Source organism: Mustela erminea, chromosome 2, assembly GCF_009829155.1.
Source record: "Mustela erminea isolate mMusErm1 chromosome 2, mMusErm1.Pri, whole genome shotgun sequence".
In the NCBI taxonomy this organism is placed as follows: domain Eukaryota; kingdom Metazoa; phylum Chordata; class Mammalia; order Carnivora; family Mustelidae; genus Mustela; species Mustela erminea.
The window spans coordinates 30,741,076-30,766,391 of NC_045615.1; the positions used below are offsets into that span (position 1 = coordinate 30,741,076).

General features: G+C 33.8%; 1 protein-coding gene across 3 annotated transcripts in view; it reads right to left on the bottom strand.

Annotated features, from left to right (window-relative positions):
• The window catches only part of TLL1 (tolloid like 1), a 214,684-nt gene that overhangs the window by 104,924 nt on the left and 84,444 nt on the right, over positions 1-25,316 (bottom strand). For all 3 annotated transcript variants that reach the window (XM_032332601.1, XM_032332599.1, XM_032332600.1), the window contains 5 exons: positions 20,808-20,915; positions 18,520-18,600; positions 16,880-17,032; positions 16,242-16,359; positions 6,619-6,797 (listed from right to left, as the gene is read on the bottom strand). In XM_032332601.1, the coding sequence (XP_032188492.1) occupies positions 6,619-6,797; positions 16,242-16,359; positions 16,880-17,032; positions 18,520-18,600; positions 20,808-20,915 (639 nt within the window). The remainder of the gene's footprint in view (positions 1-6,618; positions 6,798-16,241; positions 16,360-16,879; positions 17,033-18,519; positions 18,601-20,807; positions 20,916-25,316) is intronic.

Genomic DNA, 25,316 nt, shown 5'->3' on the forward strand with positions numbered 1-25,316 from the left:
AAACAAAACACATCACTAAACCTAATGTCAAGCACCTTACTGCCAGTGTTTTCATCTAGGCACTTTGCAGTTTCATGTCTTACATTTGTCTTTAATCTATTTTGAGTTAATTTTTGTGTATACTGTAAGATAGTAGTCCAGCTTCATTGTTTTGTATATAGCTGTTCTGTTTTCCTAACACCATTGATTGAAGAGACTATCCTCTCCTCATTGTATATTTGTGCTCCTTTTGATGTAGAGTAATTACTCATATATATATGGGTTTATTTCTGGGCTCCCTATTATGTTCCATTGATCTATGGGTTGTTTATAAGCCAATATCATAGTGTTTTGATTACAACAGTTTTATAGTATAATTTGAAATCAGGGAGCATGATACTTCTGGCTTTTTCTTTCTGAAGATTGCTTTGTATATTCAAGGTCTATTGTGATTCCACACAAATTTTAGAATTATTTGTTCTAGGTCTGTGAAAAATGTCATTAGAATTTTTTTAAAGAGTTTTTTTATTATTTATTTGACAGACTGATATCACAAGTAGGCAGAGAGGGAAGCAGTCTCCCTGCTGAGCAGAGAGCCCAAGGCCGATGCGGGGCTCGATCCCATGACCCTGGGATCATGACCTGAGCATAAGGCAGAGGCTTTAACCCACTAAGCCACCCAGACGCCCCATCATTAGAATTTTGATAGGGATTACATTGAATCTGTATATTGCTTTGGGTAGTATGGATATTTAACAATATTAATTCTTCAAATTCATGAACTTGAATATGTTTTTACTTACCTGTATTTTCTTCAGTTTCTTTCATTAGTGTCATAGTTCACAGTTTTTAGTCTACAGGTCTTTTACCTCCTTAGCTGAATTTACTCCAAGGTATTTTATACCTTCTGATGCAATTATAAATAAGGTGTTTTCCTCATTTCTCTTTCTGATAACTTCTTATTAGTGTTAGAAACACAATATATTTTTATATATTAATTTTGTTTCCATGAAATTTACTTAATTCATTTATTAGCACTAAAAATTTTTTGGTGGAGCCTTTAAGATTTTCTACAAATAGCATCATGTCATCTATAAATAGTGATAGTTGTCCTTCCTCCTTTCCAAACTGTATGCCTTTTATTTCTTTATCTGACCTAATTATTATAGCTAGAACTTCTGATACGATTTTGAATAAGGTAAAAGTGTCTTGTTCTGATCTTACAGGAAAAACTTTCAGCTTTTCACCATTGAGCATGATATTAGCTGTAGAAAGGTCATATATGGTCTCTACTATGTCAAGTACATTCCCTCTATACCCACTTTGTTAAGAGTTTTTATCATAAATGGGTGTTGAGTTTCATCAATTTTTTTCTGTATCTATTGAGATGATTATAATTTCTATATTTTGTGATTATGGTATATCACATTGGTTAATTTGTGCATGTTGAGCCATCCCTGCATCCTTGGAATACATTCCACTTGATCACAGTGCATGATCCTTTTAATGTATTGTCAGATTTGGTTTGCTGATATTCTATTGGGGATCTTTGCATACATATTCATCAGAGATATTGGCCTGAAGTTTTGTGTGTGCATGTGATGTCCTTGTCTTGTTTTAGTAGTAGAGTAATGCTGACTTTGTAAAATGTGTTCAGAAACATTTCCTCCTCTTCAGTTTTTTTTTATTAGTTTGAGAAGGATAGATATTACAACTTCTTTGAATATTCAATAGAATTTATCAATGAAGCATTTTTGTCCTGGACTTTTCTATGTTGGGAGCTTTTAAATTACTGATACAGTCTCCTTATAAATAATTAGCATATTCAGATTTTCTATTTCCCTATGATTCAGTCTTGGAAAATTACACATTTCTAGGAACATAATGACTTCTTCTATGTTGCCCAATTCGCTTATCTTTAATTGTTCATAGTAGTCTAATGGTCGTTCGGATTGCTGTGGTATCAGTTATACCTTCCTTCTATTTCATTTCTGATTTTATTTGAGCTCCCCCCCCTTATTTATTTATTTATTTATTTATTTATTTTTGTGAATCTAGCTAAAGGCTTATCAGTTTTGTTTATCTTTTCAAGGACCCAGCTTATAGTTTCATTGATCTTTTCTATTGTGTATTAAGTTCTATTTCATTTATTATTTCCTTCCTTCTACTAACTTTGGATTCATTTTTTTCTTTTTCTAGTTTCTTTGGGCATAAAGTTAGATTGTTTATTTGAGGTTTTCGTTTGTTTATTTGTTTCTTGAGATGGGCTTGTGTCGCTATGAAATGAACCTATTATATTTGCTTTTGATGCATCCCCTAGATTTTGGTATATCATATTTCTATTTTTCATTGTCTCATTTTTCTAATTTCTTTTCTGAATTCTCCAATGATTCAGTGGTTGTTGAGTAGCATGTTATTTAATCTCCACATTTTTGTGTTGTTTTTTTTTCAGTTTTCTTCTTATAATTGATTTCTAGTTTCGTGCCACTGTGGTCAGAAAAGATGCTTTATGTGATTTCAATCTTCTTCAATTTACTGAGACTAGTTTTGCAACCTAACATGTGATCTATCCTGAAAAATGTTCCACGTACCATTGAGAAGAATGTGTATTCTGCTGCTTTAGAATGGAATGCTCTTTATATCTACTAAGTCTTTCTGAACAAATGTGTCATTTAAAGTGAATGCTTTCTTACTGATTCTGTGTTTGGATGATCCATCCACTGATGTACGTGGGGCATGAAAATCCCCTACTACAATTGTATTTAATTTCTCCCTTTATATATGTTAATATTTATGTATTTGGGTGCTCCTACATTGGTGGCATATACATTCATAAGTGTTATATCTTCCTGTTGTATTGACCCTTTTAACATTATGCAGTGTCCTTTTTGTCTTTTATATTAGTCTTTGTTTTAAGGCATATTTTGTCTACAAGTGTAGCAAACCGGCTTTCTTTTTATTTTCATTGGCACAGAATATTTTCTTTTCATTTCTTCACTTTCAGTCTGTATGTGTTTAGTTCTTAAGTGAATCTCTTAAAGGAAGCATATAGATGAATATTTTTTAACTCTTTACACACTTTATATCTTTTGATTGCAGGATTTAGTCCATTTACATGTAAAGTAATTATTGATAATTATGTTTTGTTGACCATTTTCTAGTTGTTTTTCTAATTCTTCTCTGTCCCTTTCTTCCCTTTGCTCTATCCTTGTGGTTTGATATCTTTCCTCAGTGTTATATTTACATTCCTTTCTCATTTTCTTTTGGGTATTTACAACAAGTTTTTGCTTTGTGTTTACTGTGAAGTTCACATATAATATTCCTATGTATTTAATAGTCTATTTGAAGTTGACATCAACTTAAATTTGAATATATTCCTAAGCTATATTTCTACTATTCTCCCTGTTTTATTTTTGATGTGCCATTTTCAATCTTTTTATTTTATGTATCTTTTAACTGATTATTTTAGTTTTAGTTAATTTGTCCTTTTCTTTTGACCTTCATACTACCTTTATCAGTTATTAATCCACTACCTTTACTATATATTTACCTTTTAAAGTGACATTTTTACTTTCATATGTTTTATTGTCCTTAATTACCATTATATTTTTTTCTATTTAAAGAAGACCTTTTACAGTTTCTTGGAAGGCCAGTTTCATGGTGATGAGATCTTTTAGCTTTTGTTTTTCTGGAAAACTCTTTATCATTTCTTTAATTCTGAATGATAATCTTGTTGGATAAAGTATTCTTGGTCAGAAGTTTGTTGTTGTTTTCCCTTTCAGTACTTTGAATAGGTCATGCCACCCTTCTCCCTTCTCTGGTCTGCAAAGTTTCTTCTGAAAAATCTGCTGATAGCCTTAGTGATTTCCCATGTATGTAACAAGTTTGTTTCTCTTGATACTTTTAAGATTATCTCTTCATATATAACTTTCAAATTTTAATTATAATGTGTCTTGGTGTAGATCTCTTTTGGTTCATCTTGTTTGGAACTCTATGGCCTTCCTAGATCTGGATGTCTGTTTCCATTCCCAAATTAGAGAAGTTTTCATCCATGATTTCTTCAAATACGTTTTCTGTCCCTTTCTCTCTCTTTTCTCTTTCCAGGACCCCTATGTGCAGATATTATTCTGCTTAATGTTGTCCCATAAGTCCCTTAAGTTAGCTCACCTTTTACTTGTTTTTTCTTTTTCCTTTTGCAGCTCTGTATGGGTGACTTCCACTGTTTTGTCTTCCAGTAAACTGAACCATTTTTCTGCTTTATCTAGTCTGCTACTGAACCCCTCTAGTGTATTTTCCATTAGTTATTGTATTCTTAATCTCGGTAACTTCTATTTGGTATTTTCTTATATTTTCTCTCTCTTTGTTTAAGTTCTCATTGCATTCATCCATTATTCTCCCTAGGTCAGTGGGCATCTTCATGAACATTACTTTGGACTCTTTATCAGGTAGATTACTTATCTCTGTTTTATTAAAGTCATTTTATGAGGTTTTGTCTTGTCTTTCATTTGAAACATATGTCTCTGTCTCATTTTGCTTGATTTTCAGAACAGCTGCCTCTCCCAGTCTTAAGAATTGGCTTTGTGTAGAAGATTATGTGTAAGGCCCAGGAGCATAAACTCCCTACTAGAGCCAGGTGCTCCAGAGGTATCCCCATGCACCTGCCAGCTGTGGCAGAGCCATGGCTGTGGCATAGAAGGAAAGGAGATGCTTCCCTGGCAGTGGTATGGCTATGGAACATGAGGGATGAGGCACTTGCCTACTTGTGGTAAATCTGTGCCTTGGAAGGGTTTCTTGCCTGGCTGAATAGGCCATATTTTTGGTGTGATCCAGGGTGCTCTCCCATTGGGCTGTGGTATAGCTGTGGCATGGTTAGGTGTAATATACCTACTTTCACTAGCAGGTTGGAGGGAGATTGCCAAAATAACACCCACCAGCATTAGCATTAGCAAGGTAGAATGAGATTGCAAAAATGCACCTGCCAGTGCTTCTGTTCCTGGAAAGAGTCCCAACATATTTCTGCCTCTCTAGTGATCATTTTAAGATTAGTAATTGGGTCTGTTCACATATGGACCAGGTGCTTTTCAAACTGCTGCTTTGCTGTTTGTGCTTCAAAACCTTGAAGATTTTCCCTCATATGTTAGTGTTCCTCTTAAAGTATTTTTGAAAGGTTATTCCCTCTTATTCTTGAACTGCACTTCCTTGACTGAGGACTTAGTCATCTTTTATAAGTTACTTATTTAATTTTCTTATAGTTTTCCTTAAGTTCATCTTCCTTACCTCCACTTCCTCATTCTCAGTTAATGATCCCAAAGCTGAAAGAATTATTTTTTTTCTTTTTTTTAATCTGAACTTGTTCTGCTTTCACTCTTCAATTACTCTTCAATAGCTAAAAGATAAAAGCTAAGTTTCCTAGCTTCATATAGAAGATCCTCTATGATCCGACCTCCTTTGGTAACTACCAACTAATCTCCCACTTGCAACTTACCATGCAACCATAATGAGCAAATAAAAAAAATTCAATTTTCTATAATTATAGCTATCATCATCATGTCTTTTTCAGCTTAGAGATTTTATCTCTCTTTTGAGCACTTTGAACACTTATACTTTACATTTAAATTTCAGTTCATTTGTGACATCTCCCTTGACGTGCCAAGGCATTTTGTCATGTTACTTGGACTTTGTGGTATTCTCACCATATGACTCTTATTGCTTCTCTCATCCACTTGCAATCAATATATATATGCACATACCCCACAGTAAGCTTTTTATTTTTCATGACAGCATTTTCAACATCTAATAATGCTTCAATAATTAGTACCAAATATGAATTGAACAAATAAATCAATCAATACTTTTAATTAAAAGAAATTCTAAGGAATTCAATGTTTGTAACTTAAAACTTGCCATGAATAAGGAAATAAGAATACATTTTTACATTCCTGATATTTGAAATCCATATGACTTTATAAGGCAATTCCAAAAAACACAATTTTTCTTTTGGTAACTGAAGTGTAATGATTTTTATTAATTTATGAAAGTTAAATAAAAAGCTTTAAAATAAAGCTATTATCACATGTCAACTACCAGAGAAAATTAAATATTAGTTATACGATATATCAACTACAGAAAAAATTCTTAAGAATTTATCTTCAGGGTAGTTTAAAGAGAATTTTCAAAGAAACTACTTAGACTACCCTGGAAATGACTCATTTCCTTGAAATTTTCTCCAAGAATGTCCCTGGTATAATATAGATTTCTATGTAGCAGCATGTTTCATGCCAAACATTGGATCCTTTCTAGATTATAGAGTTAAGTATTAAAAATGCTTTAAAAATTAAATAATATTAATTTCTTGTTCAATAGACTATGCCTATTCTTGGAAAGCACAGAAGTTTAGAAATAAAACAGCTAAACTTAAGGGAAAAATGCATACAAAATCATCCAGTCTAAAGGAATAAAAATTTTTTTTAATGTAAAACAATCATGAGTATACTTTTTTATTCAGGAAAATGCTGATTCTATCATATCAAAAAAAGTCAATTCACACTTTTTAAGAAAAAAATTAAATCATAAATAGTATAAACACAACTAAATGATATTCCATCAACCTTAAACCCAACATATTCTGAAGCCTCTCACCTGGCTGGATGTTTTCTCTTATGATAGTGACATGGTTATCTCGATCTGGTCGTGTGTGTTCATGCCAAAAGCCTATCACATGGCCCAATTCATGAACAACAATTCCAAATTTATCACAGTTCTTGCCAATAGAGATTGCCTGAGGTCCATTTCCCCGCCGACCTACATAGGAGCAGCATCTGTGATAAAGGAGAAAACAGAGATGATGCTGGCAATGATGGATTAATTACATTACAGTGAAACTTTCAATAATTATGATCAACAACAAAGGCCAACACATTCAGAAGCAAAGCAGTCTTTCTTCAATAAACTCAGCTAATTTCTAGCCCTGGTAAATGTATAGGACAACAAAAGTCTCCACATAATCATTGGAAATGCTTTTCCACTAATTCATACATTAGAAAATAAGCCTTAGATCATTATTAGGAGTATTCAGAAAATAAACGATCTATGATGGTGATCAATGCACTTTAAACATACAGTTAAACTCAAGATTTACCAAACTACAATCATTTATAATATAGGTTTTTTTTTAGTCTCACAATCCATCTACATTATTTAAGTAACTACTGTGTCACTATGGTTATCTGGCAATAATCCATTATTTTGGTTTTGAAAATAAAAACAAAGTTTATTTTCCCTCTTTAAGAAAAAACAGAATTAGGGGTGTATGGGTGGCTCAGTCAGATAAGTGCCTGACTCTTGGTTTTGGCTCAGATCATGATCTCAGAGTTGTGAGATCGAGCCCCATGACAGGCTCCAAGTTTAGTGCAGAATCTGCTTTAGATTCTCTCTCTCACCCTCTCCCTCTACCCCTCACCCCCACACACTCTTTCTCAAGGAAAAAAAAAAATGAGAGAGTGATAGAAAGAAAAGAAAAAAGAAAAAAGAACAAAAGAAAGGAAGATGGCTCATCAAAAAAGGAGTTATTTTCCTATTCATGGTAGAATTTATTTTGAAGAAGAAAACTTTTAAAAGAATGAATTAATGGAGGAAAACTAGTTTCTAAAGGTCAATTTTCTAAGGTTAATAGCTAACTGGTGAAGAAAAATCAATAACTGGTAGAATTATGAGATTTGCAAATATAAATAAAATTATATCTAAAACTTTAATAATTAAGGTTTACATTAATGTAGGTTATATATAGGAATTACCGCTTGAGACAGCAATAGAGGGAAGTAAATAATTGGTCTTCAATAGTTGAGAATGTGATGCACAAGACACCAAACACTGAGGAAATTTCCAAAAATTAATTGCCCAAATATTAAAAGGAAATTTCACAAATTTTCAGTTTCCAGAGTAAGTATATTTGATAATCCTTTTAATGGTTTTCAAATACAAACATTTGTCATTCCAATTATTTCTGTAGGCTTTAAATGCCTAAAACATTTTAACCTACACCATACACATTTTTATGATCTATTATAACAGTTAATGAAGCTTAATAAATTAGTAATAGAAAAAAAGAATAACCAATAGGGAAAAAAAATCAGGAAATTCTGGTTTTGTCCCCATTTTTCATACTATTTTTCAATCTATACACAAATATTTACTACATATACAAATAGTAAAGTATTTGATGTAGAAAAACACAAAATTTGCAAATTTTTGAGAGATTTAAACTGAACAATTTGCTACCATAGAGCAACGATAGTTAAACTGAAATATTTGATGACTACATAGCAACTAAATTATACACACTGAGTCATTCTTACTGGTTACATTCAAAGAAGAAACTTTGCAAATCAAAATCTGGGAGATAGTCAAGCAATGTTGTCAACTTATTTAATTTAAAACACTTTTTATTTTTTTTAATTTTTTTTTTTAAGATTTTATTTATTTAGTTGACAGACAGAGATCACAAGTAGGCAGAGACAGGCAGAGAGAGAGAAGGAAGCAGGCCCCCCGCCGAGCAGAGAGCCCGATGCGGGGCTCGATCCAGGACCCTGAGATCATGACCTGAGCCGAAGGCAGCGGCTTAACCCACTGAGCCACCCAGGCGCCCCTAAAACACTTTTTAAAGCATAATTTCACCCATAGCAATTTCCAATAAATAAGATGGATTCTATAACAGAAATCAAAAATATATTTTCCACTGACTTTTATAATGATCCTATGAAAGAAGGAAAACTGTGGTGCTTTGATTCCTATGGTTCTAGGGAGAGAATAATTCTGGATGCCCAGATGAATAAATAACTAAATATATGCACATATAATTAGGTATGGAATGAAAGGGTAATATGTGAGGTTTATAAAAATGTAGTTTAAACATGTCTAGGTATTATCTTAGTTTCAGATATCACTCAGGTTGATGCCCTTTCATTGTATACAGCTTTTAATTTTTTTATTTGTAATTTGTGTGCTGCTTTTAAAGCTTGACCACTATAAGATCAGTCCTCTCAAGAAAAACTTTCACCACACCTCTCCCTAAGCCACAGAAAATAATCAGTTAATCTAAACCTGCTATTCCTTACTTTTGCCTCAGACTGGAGGCCCAAAGCACCTTTGGATTTTGCCTATTAGATAATCCATCATGACATCCACAAAGATGTCCTCCCCACATCAGTCTTTTCTCAACACTAAGGTAATTTAAAAATTTGAAGTCATATCATGACTCTTCTCTACCCAATATTATCCAATGGTTATATGGCAAATTGTGTCAATGTTCAAAAATACTCATTACCCCTTCAGGAAGATTATCATGCTTCTTTACTCCACTAAGGCTGAGTTTGGTCTTGTGACTTGCTCCAGATACTGTCATGTGAGCACGAACTTTTATGTAATCTCTGGAGAGAATCTCTAATAGTCAGTATGTTTGGCAATATTGTCTCTGTTTCATCTGCCACAACTGTGATGTTCTAAAGAGAGGCTCCTCTGTCAGACTGAATTCTAAAGTGCTAACTCTGGAGAGAGACACAGCCAACCAGTGATGGACAGGCAGCATAAACAATGAATAAGTGCTTGTTATTCAAGGCCACTGGGATTGAAGGGTCATGTATTAAATGACATAAATCATGTCAGCTGACTAATACAAGGTTTCTTTTTTACTCAGAGGAAAATCTGAAGTACTCACAAATATATGTAAGATCCCACACAATCTTCACACACAAATGTCTTACCATCCAGTCCCATCTCTTACTACCGTTCTGCAATTACTCCTCCTGGGCTATGCAGTGTCCTGGTTGTGCCCTCAGCATACAGACATGCTCTTGTTTTAAAGCCTTTTTCCTGGCTAAGTACTTCTTCTACTGGGAACTCTGTTCTCCCACATGGCCATATGACTCATTTCATATTCTTTTTCAAGTTTTTGTGCAAATACCTTTCTATCTCATTTATATTGCCTTCCTTTTTGTCCTAGAACTTATAGTCTATTAATACATTTTATATTTCATTGATTTTCCTGGTTTTTTCCTGACTCCCAGTTCTAGAATATAAGCTATTTGTGGGCAGACAACTTACATGCTTTGTATACTGATATTTCTAGTCCCTAAAATATAGTCAGGCACATAGTATAGCTCACCAGATACAGAGAACAGATTGATAGTTGCAAGCACTTGGGGTGGGAGGTGGTTAGGTGGGTCAAAGAAGGAGGTCAAAAAGTTCAAACTTCCAGTTAGAAGTGTTGAGGAGGTAATGTACAATATGGTGACTAAAGTTAATACTGTATCATATATTTGAAGCTGCAAAGAGAGCAGATCTGAAAATTCTCATCACTAGAAATAAAAGTGTTGCAACTACAGGAGGTGATGACGGTTAACTAAATTTATTCTGGGAATCATATATCAACCCATCACAGTATACACCTTAAATAAATACAGTGTTCCATGTCATTTATATTATAATAAAGCTGGAAAAAGATCATTTTTGAAATAAATTAATTAATTAATATTTGCTGGAAGAACAGATCTCAAAAGTGCAGGAATGAACTAAGACTCTGGTGGTGAGAGAAGCATCCAAAGCAGTAGTGAAGATGTCTATGACAAGGGGTTAAACATGCTCCTCCTGAAATACCTCCCTCCACCTGGCTCTCCACTTTTTCCACTGGTGTGATTCTATAAATTATCTAATAATCCAATGAGTCATTTTTTTTTCTGCTTAAATTAACCAGCCTCTGTTATTTGCAAGCAAGAATCCTGGCTAGCGCACCTTCTCGGCCTAACTGTAAACTTCCTAGAGAGGAAAACACCTCACACTCAACAGTATAGTCCCCAAAATTAATATAGTAAGTGGCACAAAATGAAAATTCAATAGATAAGGATGAATAAGTGGCTGTCGCCATAATCTAAGCGCTAAACTGACCAAAGTTAAATACAATTTAAAATAAAAAATAGTTTAATTAACTTAACCCTAAGTTTATTTGCTTGGTTAGTTATTTTTACAGAATCATTAAAAATTAGTGGGTAGGAAAAAGGTAAGATTTTTCAAGAAACTATCTAGGAAAAGATAGAGGATATTCATGGATTAAAGACCTAAATGTGAGAACCAAAACCATAAAAATCCTAGAGGAGAATATGGGCAGTAACTCTTTGACATTGGCTATAGCAACATTTATCTAGACATGTTTCCTGAGGCAAAGGAAACAAAAGCAAAAATAAACTAGTGGGACTACAACAAAATAAAAAGATTTTGCACAGTGAAGGAAACAGTCAACAAAACTAAAAGGCAACCTACTGAATGGGAGAAGATATTTGCAAATGACTTATCCAATAAAGGGCTACATTCTAAAATATATAAGAATTTATAAAACTCAACACCATAAAGAAAAAAAAAATCTAATTAAAAAATGGGTAGAAGCATGAACAGACATTTAGCCAAAGAAGACACTCAGAGAACCAACAGACACATGAAAATATTTCATCACTCACCATCAGAAAAGTACAAATCAAAACTACAATGATATATCACCTCATACCTGTCAGAATAGCTAAAATCAACAACACAAGAAACAAGAAGTATTGGAGAGGATGTGGAGAAAAAGTAATCCTCATGCACTGTTGGTGGGAAGGCAAACTGGTGTGGCCACTCTGGAAAACAATATGGAGGTTCCTCAAGAAATTAAAAATGGAACTACCCTACAATGCAATAACTGCACTACTTATTTACCCAAAGAATACAATATCACTAATTCAAAGGGATACATGCTTCTCTGTGTTTACAGCAGCATTATTTAGAAAATGATAGCCAAGATATGGAAGCAGCCAAGTGTCCATTGACTAATCAATGGATAAACAAGTTGTGGTATGTATACACAATGGAATACTATTCAGCCATTAAAAAAGAATGAAATTTTGCTATTTACAATAACATGAATGGAGCTAGTGAGCATTATGCTAAGTGAAATAAGTCAGTCAAAGAAAGACAAATACTGTATGATTTCACTCACATGTGGAATTTTGGAACAAAACAAATGAGGAAAGAGAGAGAGAGAAACCAATAACAGACTCAACTATAGTGAACAAACTGATGGTTACCAGAGGGAAAGAGGGTAGGGATTGGGTTAAGTAGGTGATGCAGATTAAGGAGGGCACTAGAGATGAGAACCAGGTGATGTATGGGATTGTGTAATCACAATTAGTGATTACATTAGTGAAACTAATGTAACACTGTAAAAAAATAAAATAAAATAAAATAAGTAGAGGATATTCAGCTATATAAAGTTGTACAATAGACAAATTCAGCTATATAAATTTTCTGACTTACAAAGAAATAAATCAAACAAGTTTTTATAAAGTGATCTCATATTTTGCTGATAATGATTACTTATCTTGTACAATATATGCCACTGATGACAATATTCATTGAAAAAAATCTTTATAGTTAAGTTAAACTTTTTGCCAATATATGGAGAGTTAAAGCACATGCCCCACTGAAGATGGATCAAAAATATCACACGCTAAAAAGTTCTGACCTCGACCTTGTTTTTTTTTTTAATTTTATCATTTTCCTATTTACCAAAGACCTGATATGGAATTAGGCACCCAATAAATATTTATTGCATAAAAGCTGTTCTAGTAGAATAAGGTGGGAAATACAATGTTCTAAATGGTACAAAAGTGGCTCCATATTTAATAATTCTCCTATAAATATGGAGGACATTATTTTAGCTTTTTTTAAAAAAAACTACAATAGCTACAAATGGCCTTAGTGGGTAAGCTAAAATAAAAAAATGATAAAAGTGAGGGACAGTCTAGATGGCTCAGTCAGTTAGGCACCCAGCTCTTGATTCTGCTTAGTTCATGATCCCAGGGTCATGAGATAGAGCCCCACGTCAGGCTCTATGCTCTGTGTGGAGTCTGCTTGGGATGCTCTCTTCCTCTCTCTCTGCCCCACTTCCTGCTTGTGCTCTCTCTCCATCTATAAATAAATAAATAAAATCTTCCCTCAAAAAAGAGTGAAAGTGATATAAAGTGGTAAGTTGTGTTTGCCTACCATCTTACAAGCCAGAAATAGAACTGGCAAATGTTGCCATCAATATCAATGGCACTACCTTACAGGCTCTTCATATTCAATGGAGATTTATATTAGATATTATTAAATGCAACAGCTCTTATGAGATAAAGGACAGAATACCAAAGTCCAATAGGAGTGTTATGTGTTTGACTTGACATAGATCTTATTGCAGTGGCCCTCATGTTTTGTGCAACACCAACTGTCAAACTCTTTAATAATTTTGATTAATTTTTATAAGACGTAAATGCAGCATTATCATAGAAAAAAATCCCCGTAATGATAAAATAACTGTTCCATGAAACTATGGCCAGTAATGGTAATTCCAAATGAAATTTAGAAGTCACAAAATGGTTAGAATGATTAGCAAGACAATGATCAATTCCTATAAAATGTATCATCCTTCCTATCATTGAAAATACAATATAAGGAAATTGAGTACAAAACAAATCACCAAATGCAACATTATTGCTATAGCAGTCACATAATATTATATATTATATGTATATATAAATACTCAAAAGTTTGATTTCAGTAGTATAATTACAGGTTTAAGGATCTGAGGGGAATTCACAAGTTCAGTTTCCATTTCTCTAAAATCATTTAAGTCATCGTTAAAGTACATGCTCTTCAACACCTCTTAAAATTCTTACATTCTTTTCTTTTTAGGATTACATACAATGTGCTTCAGCTGATGTGTAAATTGTCACTATTTTCTTGATCGGGACACCTGGGTGGCTCAGTGGGTTAGGCCTCTGCCTTTGGCTCGGGTCATGATCCAGAGTCCTGGGATTAGCCCGTGTCTGGCTGTCTGTTCAGCAGGGAGCCTGCTTCCCCTTCTCTCTCTCTGCCTACCTCTCTGTCTACTTGTGATCTCTCTCTCTCTCTGCCCAAATAAATAAATAAAATCTTAAAAAAATATCTTTTCTTGATCACCTATCTATAAAGCAGTGCACCAGTATTCTGAGAGATGAAGGGATAAGCAACCTATCATCACAGATGAAGGCAGACATATGAACCAACAGTGGAAATATATAATATAATATTAATATAATACAGCTGAAGGTAGAGCAAAGTCACACTGAGGGCGGCTCAGAAATGTGAACCACTTCCATGATAACAATGGAAGCAAAGACACTACAAGGAAGCAGAAAAGCACAAGCAAATGCATGAAAAAATGATAGTGAATGGGGAAAAATAATCTAGTAGAATAAAACAAGTAAAATAAAAATTTTTGAAAAAAAAATCAAATTAATGAAAGAAACTGAGTATAAATACAAATTTGTTACAAACAAATTTATCAATAAAGTAATGAATGCCAATGTTTTGTTTGTATTGGCTCCACAAAATTGAAGATAAAGGAAAGATGTATTGATTTGAACACATTATGTATTTAGAAATATGTAAGCTGAGCTGTATCCATTCCTATTAGATAACCAAAAGGAAGAAAGGACAGTATAGATTTGGATGTTTTAAATATTAGATATCAAGAGCTAGGAGGCATTTCAAATGTAACCAAAGCTTGTCAAGCTAAAATTTAGTGATTTAGAAGAAAACATTACTCAAACATGTCAAAGCTAAAAAATTACGACATTATCCAAAACAATATAGAAAAGTAACCATGTATAATTTTTCTTAATGCCACTCAGATAAGGTCAAAATTAAAATCCATTACTTTTTAAGTGAAGTTAAATGTTCTATGAATATGTGGTAGAACAAAGCCAGATGACACAATCCTCCCCCAATACCTAGTGACATATATATTTTGTCCCAGACAAAAATATATGTCATTGGGGCAAGAATTCTTTCCTCCAAAGGAATGAAGCATTTATTTTTATTTCCATGTAAAAACTACACTAGAGAGTATTCAAATAGTTTGAGCTGATTAGAGAAAATTCCTCTTTGCAGAGGATCCCAGCTAATAAATGTAAAAGGACTAAAAGGAAAGAACAACATTAGAAAATCACTATTTTGCAATGATGGGAACTTTTACAATGGAGGGACTGGCCCATTACCGCTGGAATCCAGCGATCAACAGCAACATCGCTAAGTGCTAAGCCACGTGCCTCCGGCAGGCATGCCATGCCAAGGAGGCAGCAAATCCTATCAAGTATTCTTCCCGAACAAGCAAAAGTTCAATGTGAATTTCATCAAATATTTAAATGTAAGTTCTGACTAACTGGAGATCGAGGGAAGATAAGTTTGAGACCTTTCACAGTAGAAAGTCTTTAAGTATACAGTGTTGCTTGGAGAACTGCTATTACTGTAACTTGGCTAGACTATGGGATGTGGTGGCAGAAGAGGCTGCACATGGAAGTTGTGGTAAGTTCATGGCATTCTTTAAATGTTACAGCAAGGAATTTGGATTTTATTCTCAGGCTAACATTTCCCAAAATGTGTTCCGGGATACTGATATATGTTCTTCACTCTTAAAAGAGTGGCATGGATGTTCCGTTTTTTAAATAAGTTTAAAAAACACTGTTATATTCTCTTCGATGGGTTGAATATTCATAATGTTCATTAGCACATTGCTGCAGAAATATCTACTGAAATTTAACACAGCATTTCACAACTTACGGAACAGTTGTTTCGGGGAGTATTTATCATCCTGTAAGAAGCCAATCTAGAAAGCAGCACTCTACAAGGAAGCATTGAAGGATCTCAAAAAGGGTGGTGTCTTGCTCTGACCAATATTCTTTGAAGATAATTCTAGGGGCAGTAAATTGATGAGGGAATACAGTCGAACATTTGGAATAGGTCAGTTGTGACATGACGAAGACACAAATGGACTGAGGCACTGACATGGGACGGAGGTAGAAATCAAAAGATACAGTGAATATCAATAGAATCTTATTGCATAGATCTTAGAGAGAGCACAAGAGAATCCCAGACAATATTATTGAAGTCACTAATTCAGATGAGTGGGACAGTGGCAATGCCATTGTTATAGTTGCAACATGAAGAGAAGTATTTGATGTGGTGGAGAAGTACACTTGGGGTAGATGTACACAGGTCTATGATCAAAGACTATATTTATTTAAAATATATTTTCTTATGTAAAATTCACAGTCTTATGGGAAAATGCTAACTAGGCAAATACTAAGAAATAAATCCTACTTCAGGATTTTCTTTTTCCCCTTCTACACTTGCTTAAGTCATTTCCTGGTTCTACTTACCCACAAGGTCTATATGTGAATACAATGTAACTCTCTTCATCACTTCTTTCAATAAAAGTCACGCATGTGTGCTTTTCCCAGTGCCTCATGGCCTGCTTGAACATGGCTCGCTGACTGCCTGGAAAAATGGCAGGATATTAATAAAATAAAGTGTCTGCTTTGGGGAGCAGTGCTACATGCTGGCTTCTCCATCCTGGGTCTGGCTGGGCAGTTCAGATGCCATCACTCTCATCAACCAACAATTATTAGCCTAGAGCACCACAGGTGACCACTCTTAAGAATGGACACTCACCTTATAATCAGAAGGTTCAAGCTCACTATCTGTACAGATATGGGTGTACAAGGCTTTCTCAACAAGACATACATTCTTCCTGATAGTTGAAAAGAAATCAGCTTCCTGGCATGATGGGCATATTTGCAAGGCAGTTTAAAAACGGGAACAGTAATTTAGACTCTTAGAACTCAAGACTAAACGTATTTTTCAACTTCAAAGACTTTCTAAACCAACAACCAAGATGAGTGAAGTATTTCTGATGTTTGATTTAATACTATATTCTATATATTAATATTCTGGAGCAATACACACTTAATCTCTATAATATTTCCTTATAAAAATAAACACTCCGGGAATATCTTACCAGTGAAGTTGCCTCCTATAACATAAGGAATAACACCTCCAGGCCATATTCTTTCGGTTCTTGATGTCGCAGCTCTGGGAACTCGATTTTTCTCATTTTGCCCTGAGAATTTTAGAGGTACTTTTCCTTTAACTGTGCTGTTTTGCTCCAAGCCTGCAGTGACATTTAAAACATTCTGTGAAACAGAAGTCCTTGGTCAGGGAATCATTTCCTCTTAAAAGACTAAGTTAAAATGTCTTATTTACATATTTGTGTAAATATGCCTGAAGTCAAAATGCACTAAAGAAAAACTTCATTTATATTACATACTTGCAAAAGTATTAAAATATTGAAGTACTTGATGTCAAAGCACTATTTCTTAATGCTCTATGAGCAAATTTTTATGAATTCCCATACAATAGCCTACAGCGGACAGATGTCAGGCAGACTGGTAGGCCACAAAAGATAATTTTATTTATTTTAATTTACTAGTTCACTGCCAATGCACCACCAGATGATAAATAGACATTGTTTGAAAAGTCACAAGATATTCAAAACTCTTCTTAACTCTTGCTAAATCCTTTATTCTTTTAAAGCAGGACTGATATTCCACAGTACAGCCTAAAATTATGAAAATTACAGAGAGGATAAATGAAATACTGTTAAGGCAGATGTGGTTTCAGCCTCCTGGGACACTGGTATATCTCTGTTCTAATTTCCTCTGGATTCAGATCCAGGTGATTTAGCACGATTTAGAGATCAGTACACAATGTGAACAAGCCAACATAAAATGTGGCCTATTCCTGGAGCAGCTTTCAAGTCTGTAATCATTAATCTTCTTGGTGGCCTTTCAAAATGTTTTTGTTACTATTTTTGTTTTTCCTAAATTTGCATTATTATTCATTCTTATTCATCTATCACTGTTGATCCAAATATCCCACTATTAGAATACACTTCAGACAACAACAAACATTGAATGCATGCCCCCTGTTTCCATATCCCTAACAGGTCTATCTTTTAATACCCTGAGACAAAGCACCTACGCTTGGGAAAATTATTCCTTCAAAGTGTGTACTGTCAATTATTTAGGTAATAATTCACCAATTTAAAAAATATTAGGACACACTTTGAACAGAAAACTTTTAAACACTCTGCAATCTATAAATAGTGTAAAACAAATTCGATAACGTATTAACTAATTTTGAAACCAGAAGGCTATTTTCTATGTATACTTCTGGAAGGGTCAAAACATTTTAAATTCATTTTTTAAGCTAACAAATCAGTTTGTCAATTTACTTTACATGGGATATATTTCAAAACAGTCATGACATTTTTTTGATTTGATTAAAACTGATGTAGTTCCGTGCTTGATAAAACACCTTCGTGTGATACACACTGCACCAGAAGTAAATATCACAAGCAAAATAACCCCCCAATGCGTTTTGTAATGAGAAGCAGAAAATAAGTTAAGGAAACATTTCAGCTGTCCCAAATTAAATTCTAAAAAACTGACATTAAACAACAGCTAACAAAAATGAATAAAGGACTCCTCAGCATATACCCTTTTCATCCTTTGCATATTAATGACAAACTGAACTGCAATTAGTATAATATTTACTGTACATCAAGTCAAGCGTCTGCAACTTTAAACATTGTTATACCAGAGCCAATTCTTCTTATCCTGTCTATAAGCTGGTAGAGGGCCCCTCGTTTCTTTGACATACCATGGTCTCCAAATCCACCTTAAGAATAAAAGAAAATAGTTAGGTTAAACTCATTGCCTGTTAAATCTCTTCTAAATAAACCATACCAACAGACTACAGTGATTTCTCTTAAGACATCTTTTTTTTAATGTGGTCTTAGAACATTAGAGTCATGAATATCCACAAATCTTAGAAGAGTGTAAACATTCTACAAACACAATTTTGGTAACTAAAAACAAGTGGGTGGGGTGATCCACAGAGCAATCTAAGTGACTTTATTCGGACATCATGACAACTGAGTCATCTATTGATAATCTGGAACATTTTTCTTCTCTGTGACCTTGACATCACATCATGTTATATAGGATGATAGCAAGTTGTTCTGCCCTGTTGATTACATCCCAGCTATTTCTCCAATGTAAACTGAATATTTTCAGAAGCCAAATCAGCAAATGGAAATAAAAACATTAGAAGAGCAAATGTATAGTACAAGTCTTGCTCCAAAGTTGTGATCAATTTTGAGATTTTTAATGATATACTTTTAAAAATCTCAAAATTGATCACAACTTTGGAGCAAGACTTGTACTATACTGGTGATTCACAGACCTGTACCCCTGGGGATAAAAACATATGTTTATAAAAAATAAAAAATTAATAAAAAAACACATAATTATAGAAAATAACAGAAAAATAACACATAATTACAGAAATCCAAAAGGATGTTAAGCGGCAAAATATGTTCTGTTAATCTATGTTATCTATGTTATCGGCATATAAAAACTGACGTAAAGAATTTTATAGCTCAAAAGGTAGAAAAGGAGGTCAGGATAAGAAAATACATCCTTTTGCAGTTTCACCAACTGGAAAAAGATTAGAAAAGGCAGATTTCCTGTCGTAAGTCAGAAACCAGAGCATCTGAGGAAAATCCAAGTCCTCTGATTCTCATTCCAGACCTTTAATAAAATGCTTTCCCAATTTTATCTCCTGTTTTCCTTTCTTTTTCGAATTTTCAATAGACAAATAACAAGAAGGTGTCACCGAGCAAACCACCAATATAACCACTAATGGTATTGAACTACTGCAGATGAATTTATACCACGGGAGTATGGTTCCTGAGTCTCTATGGGCGAAGACAACGAAAGGGCCAGAAAGCCATAAAGACAACAAACTGTTCTTGCACCTTGATCTCTCTCTTTCCAAAATATTTTTTCCCCTTTGAAATTAATACCAAAACTTATTTACCTAGATTAAAGCTAGTAAAAACCAAAAACAATCACAAAAAACCATTATCATATAAGCCTTCTAAAGCAAAAAATCAATTACGTCCTTATAAGGCAAGCAAGTTAGAGTGCCTATTCACTGACTAATAATGTGCTTGATTATTTGCATTACATGGTCACATTTTTGTTGTGCTACTTGAGAAAAATTTTTGAAATTTTTTCATTGAACATTTTAGAAAGATGAGGTAATATTTCAATGTATTCATTCCCAAGTAGTTATAAGAAACATTTTTAAAGAATGGCATTTATATGTTTGAAATGACAATTATGTAACAATTGTACTTCATATTAGATAGAGTCTGAACCATATATAAATAGATCTAGAAGAAGGTTAATTATGAGAAAAAGAAATGCCTTAGTTAATATTAAGGTAATAATAGGGCTAAGAGTAATTATAGAATTTTCAAAAAGCAATGTTTCAAGACCACTAAAGGCAGTAATGCCTTTAAAATTTAGCAATTTTTAAAAATTTTTATAGAAATTGAAATTATAAAAAATTCTATGTAGGTAATTCATTAACATAGAAAAAATGATAAAATAAGTGGTTATTTCTTACATACTTTAAAACAAACTGCAAATATACAAACTAAGTAAATACTTATGGGAAAGGCTATACAATTTGAAATAAGAAAATAAGAAAAAAAATTGATTTGATCTCCTCACTTATAAGTCACAATAATATTAGTAGCATCTCTTCATGGGATTATTATGCACATCCAAAGAGTTACTATCTGCAAAACACTTAAACCAGGCCTGGTACCTTGTAAACATTACAAACTGTCAAAGAAATTAACTAATAAAATTAAAACTATGAACAAAATCTAAATTTCCAAATAGGTTTGTTTATGTTTAGGAAATCAAAGTTGATAAGCAGGGCATTAAAAGTGACCCAAAGAATACTTATAGCATTTCAAGAGTATCTTTTCTCCAAAGTGAACACAAATTCAATCAAGTAATCAACCATACCTGTAGTATGTCCAAGTCCAAAGGGGTTCTGTGTAAGGTCAATTGTCCTATCAATTTGAAAGATACTTAAGTCTTCATCATCTAAGGCAATATCACCCCAAAACACAGCTAAAAAAGAAAAGTTCAATTAAAATGTAAAATATTTAAGAGCAAAGTCAAAGCACACAAAGCTAATTAGAAAAATATTGCTAAAAATATGGAAATGCAGTCCATATAGACAGGTGTTTCAGAAAGTAATTGTATAACTGAGTGATATTGGATCTTTTCACTATAATATGAACCACATGCAGAAGGGTATGAGCTGTGTTTTACAGGAGGGTTTAAGTTATTTCTTTGAATGAAATGGTCACGATTTATGGGGGAATCTAAAGAAAGTGAATTCACTAATCATAGCTAATTTGCAAGTAAATGAAAATCTGATAAGCGTTCTTGAATTCACAGTGGAGGCGTGTGACAGAAGCAGGACTTCACTGACAAGTAGAAGGAGACTTAGTAGCAGCTTAATATTGTACTGTTATAGAAACATATTCATCACATTTTTATACAATTATACGCACTTTCTCTAAAGATGGCATTGCTTCTGAATTTCTGTAAAAGCTATAAAGAATTACCAAAAATAATATTTAAGTCAACATTTATTTAGTCAATGACTAGGTGCTACACCTTTGACCTTTAATGATAAATAAAACTGTTCATATTTTCAGGAGCTTCAAAATCATTGCCCCAAATCCTGAAAACCCTCTGACTCTGTCTGCTGCACCCAGTCTTTTATGCTACCTAATAAAACACAGCTCTATAAACCAGTGTGGAAAGAAATGAGATAATTTCTTTAAAATCAGTATGTAAATTTTTCTTTTAAGGTCGGAAATATACAGTAACATAACAAAAAAAATTCCTTCCTTTTTGAGTCCAAAATTAATCAATCTCTTAGTGCTACTGGTTGTCAAAATATAGTAACTTTAGAAACAGCAAATTTAAAAGAGATAATAAATTAATCATGAGATCGTAAAACACTGACAGATGCCTTTGAAATTCTGGGATATCTGTTTCATGATACAGGTTTACAAATTTTCTTTTACAAAAGTTTCTTCAAATTTTTCTTTTGCAAACCCAAGAGAGGAGGAAAATACATTAAAATTTTAGGAAATGATGAAATTCATACATTTCAAATCACTGTCTTTTAGTAGATTTAAACCTTAATATTTAGGAATTTTAGCTATAAAAACAGTTAATAAAATTAATTTATGAAATTGGGATTTCTATTTTGAAAGCTATACTTTAGGTTCTGGTCAAAAGTTTATTATGTAAAATTATTTACCCAGTTTAATTCCCTCATAAAAAATGACATGAGATAAGAAAGTTAGATTTATGTGTAAATCTAGAAAGGAAGAAAATAGAAGTTAGTTTAAGGTGAATTATCAGTTCACCATAAGGAAAAATATTCATTAAAATTAGAAATCTCTCATCAACTCTTCTCTTCCGCCTGTCAATGAAACGGCAGTCTGTGGAACCAGAGAGAGGCTTCCTGTCTTTTACTGTCATAGAGACAAAGTCATGAAAGGTCAGTAGAACAGTTTACAACACTGGGTAAGAGGCTGGTCTTGATGCCTGAAATTGAAGCCAGATTCTAATCAGCTTCTGTAGTAGACACTGTTGATGCTCCACTGGCCCTAAAGCCAGACATCTCAAGAAATAGATGGCCTGCCTAAATTTAAAAAAAAAAAAAAAAAGCACTTTTATAAAAGCCTCATTAGTTTTCATAAAAATAAATTTTGCCCTTTTCTCCCAAGATTTTACACTTTAAGGTTGAATTCAAGTTTGCTAGTTACTGAAATCGTCCATCATCTGTGTTTACTAGGCAAACAGGGGAGGGCACTGACTGGCAGTGACTGAGCCTCACTCTTCCTTAGTGCTAGGGGCATCTGGAGAAAGGGAAACAGTGTTACTCTAACACATTATCACCTCGAATAGGGATCCCAATGGATCGGGTTAAAATGCAGGCTCTGATACAGTCAGTCTGGAGAGAGGCCGCAGATTCTACATTTTTTTTTAAAGGTTTTAATGATTTATTATTTGACAGAGACAGAGAGAGACAGTGAGAGAGGGAAAACAAGCAGGGGGAGTGGGAGAGGAAGCAGCAAGCCTCCAGTACAACAGGGAGCCCGGTGTCGATCACAGTACCCTGAGATCATGACCTCAGCTGAAGACAGATGCTTAACAACTGAGCCACCCAGGTGCCCCAGATTCTACATTTTTAACAAGCTGCCACTACTGCAAATAATTGTCATTGTCATCATCATCTTTATTAGCATTTTTTTTTTGCAAGGATAAACTTTTGCTTCTCTCTGAACCAGCTGGTTAAATTGAAAACTGAGGCACTCAACCAAACAAAATGCAGTTTGTCCATATTCCATTTACATAATAAAAGTAGTATGAGTAAAATAAAACCCAAATGTGTTTTAGATTTTTATTTTCTTGTAACAACTTTTCACATGCAATAGGATTCATGTCTTGATGGATGGATTATATCAAAAACAGAACAGCAGTCCAAGGATATAACACTTCACAGAAGCAAAAACACTACTTCTGGGGAGGAGAAAAGGCATAAGGCCAGATGGTTATTAAAAGGAGAGAAAACTGTTCTAAAATACATACACCCATTTTTTTTTTTAAATCTACTGTTATCTTTCCTGAACTAAAAAGCTTCAGAATGGTTGTGTCAGTTCTCAACACACCAGGAACTGTTTCAGGAGAAAACCAAGTATTTCTTTGAGAACAAGCCATAGTGAGTGACAAAGCCAGACCTGATAGGCTGCAGGCCAAATGTATCTTTAAATTTTGATACTATAAATAGAAAAAAAAAAAAGGAAAAAAAAGCCATCTTAAAATTACAACCTATCACAGTTATATATATATTTTTTAAAGATTTTATTTATTTATTTGACAGACAGAGATCACAAGCAGGCAGAGAGGCAGGCAGAGAGAGATGGGAAGCAGGCTCTCCCCTGAGCAGAGAGCCCGATGTGGGGCTCGATCCCAGGATCCTGAGATCATGACCTGAGCCGAAGGCAGAGGCTTTAACCCACTGAGCCACCCAGGCGCCCCATCACACAGTTTTAAATGCAAAATTTCTTTCTTCATATACTGCACACATTTGAGGGTTTCCTTCATTCATCTTCTGCTTAAATATAAGTGTCTTATTTATTTTTACATGCTGAAGTACTTTTCTTATGCCCTGGTAGAGCAAACTGGACCACACACTCTATATTACATGGATTTAGAATTTGCATTATAATCTAACACATATTTATTATTTAGTATCCAAGATATTTGAAATTCTCAAATCCACTTTGGAGTTTGTTTGTTTTTTTTTCTTTATGGTATTTTCGATTTGTTTTGCATCAGAAAAAACCCACAAAAATTAGAAATAGTTTAAAAGAGTATGAATTATTACTCATTAGGCCCACTTAATGCAGTGATTTGAGGTTGGGGATATCAGAACTGAAAGCAATACAGGAAACGGGTTATAGATGATAATACTAAGGAAATGCTCAAGTGCAATTAGAATATTTACTATCTGTTTGGAATCCTGCTTGGATTCCTATGGTCAAAAATGGGGTTGGAGCTAACCAACAGGCCAAAATAAAATGTCAAGAAGAACAATTTTTAAACTACATGGAAAACCACAGGTATTGTTTTTCTTCTGAAGGCTATTTGCATTCATTGTACAATTTTTTTTTAAATCAAAGACCAAGAAAGACAAATAGCTTTCATTGCAGTAGATAAACACATTTTATAGAAGAATGTATGGTAAGAATGAACAATCCAAGATCATAATTCCCTACACTGTAACTTTAAGTGATAGTTCTTCCACCCATTCAAGGCTCCCAAGTGATCTTTAGCCTTTCCATTTTGAAGGTTGAATCCAGCAACTAGGCTTAAGGAGGCTTCGAGCTTGTGATTTCCTAAAAGCTGTATGCAAAAAATACGTATGAGCTTATACACCCAGTCACAACATGGTTTGCAGGACAGAAGTCCACTATAGGTTGTCAGAAAGGATCACACTAAGTAAAGAGCCTCTATTTTTGCCAAAAGCAAAGCCTTTCAATCCATTCAGGAGAAAATGCTTGCAAACTAAATACCTTCACAAAAATGAATACATTCACGTGACACTCATGTGAATTCATGCTAATGTGTCTGATAGTGGGTTACTACTGGATAGCATACCATAACAAACAAAGGGATAGAGTCTCCTCAGACATTACTTATAGAAACCCCTTCTAGAAACCCTTCTTTCCAACTAATCTGGTATCACCTCTGCTTCCGTGTCCTGCCTGTGCTTCTGTCAGTAATAGAGCAAGACACAAGATTTCATACCATGTTTTCAACAGCCTAATTCTTCAATATAATTTTGAAAATACTGACCACAGGCAGCATAAGTTGCTCATCTTTAAACTCTCCCTGTCAAAGTGCCTGACAAAAAGGAGGTCCTCGATATATGTTTTGAGA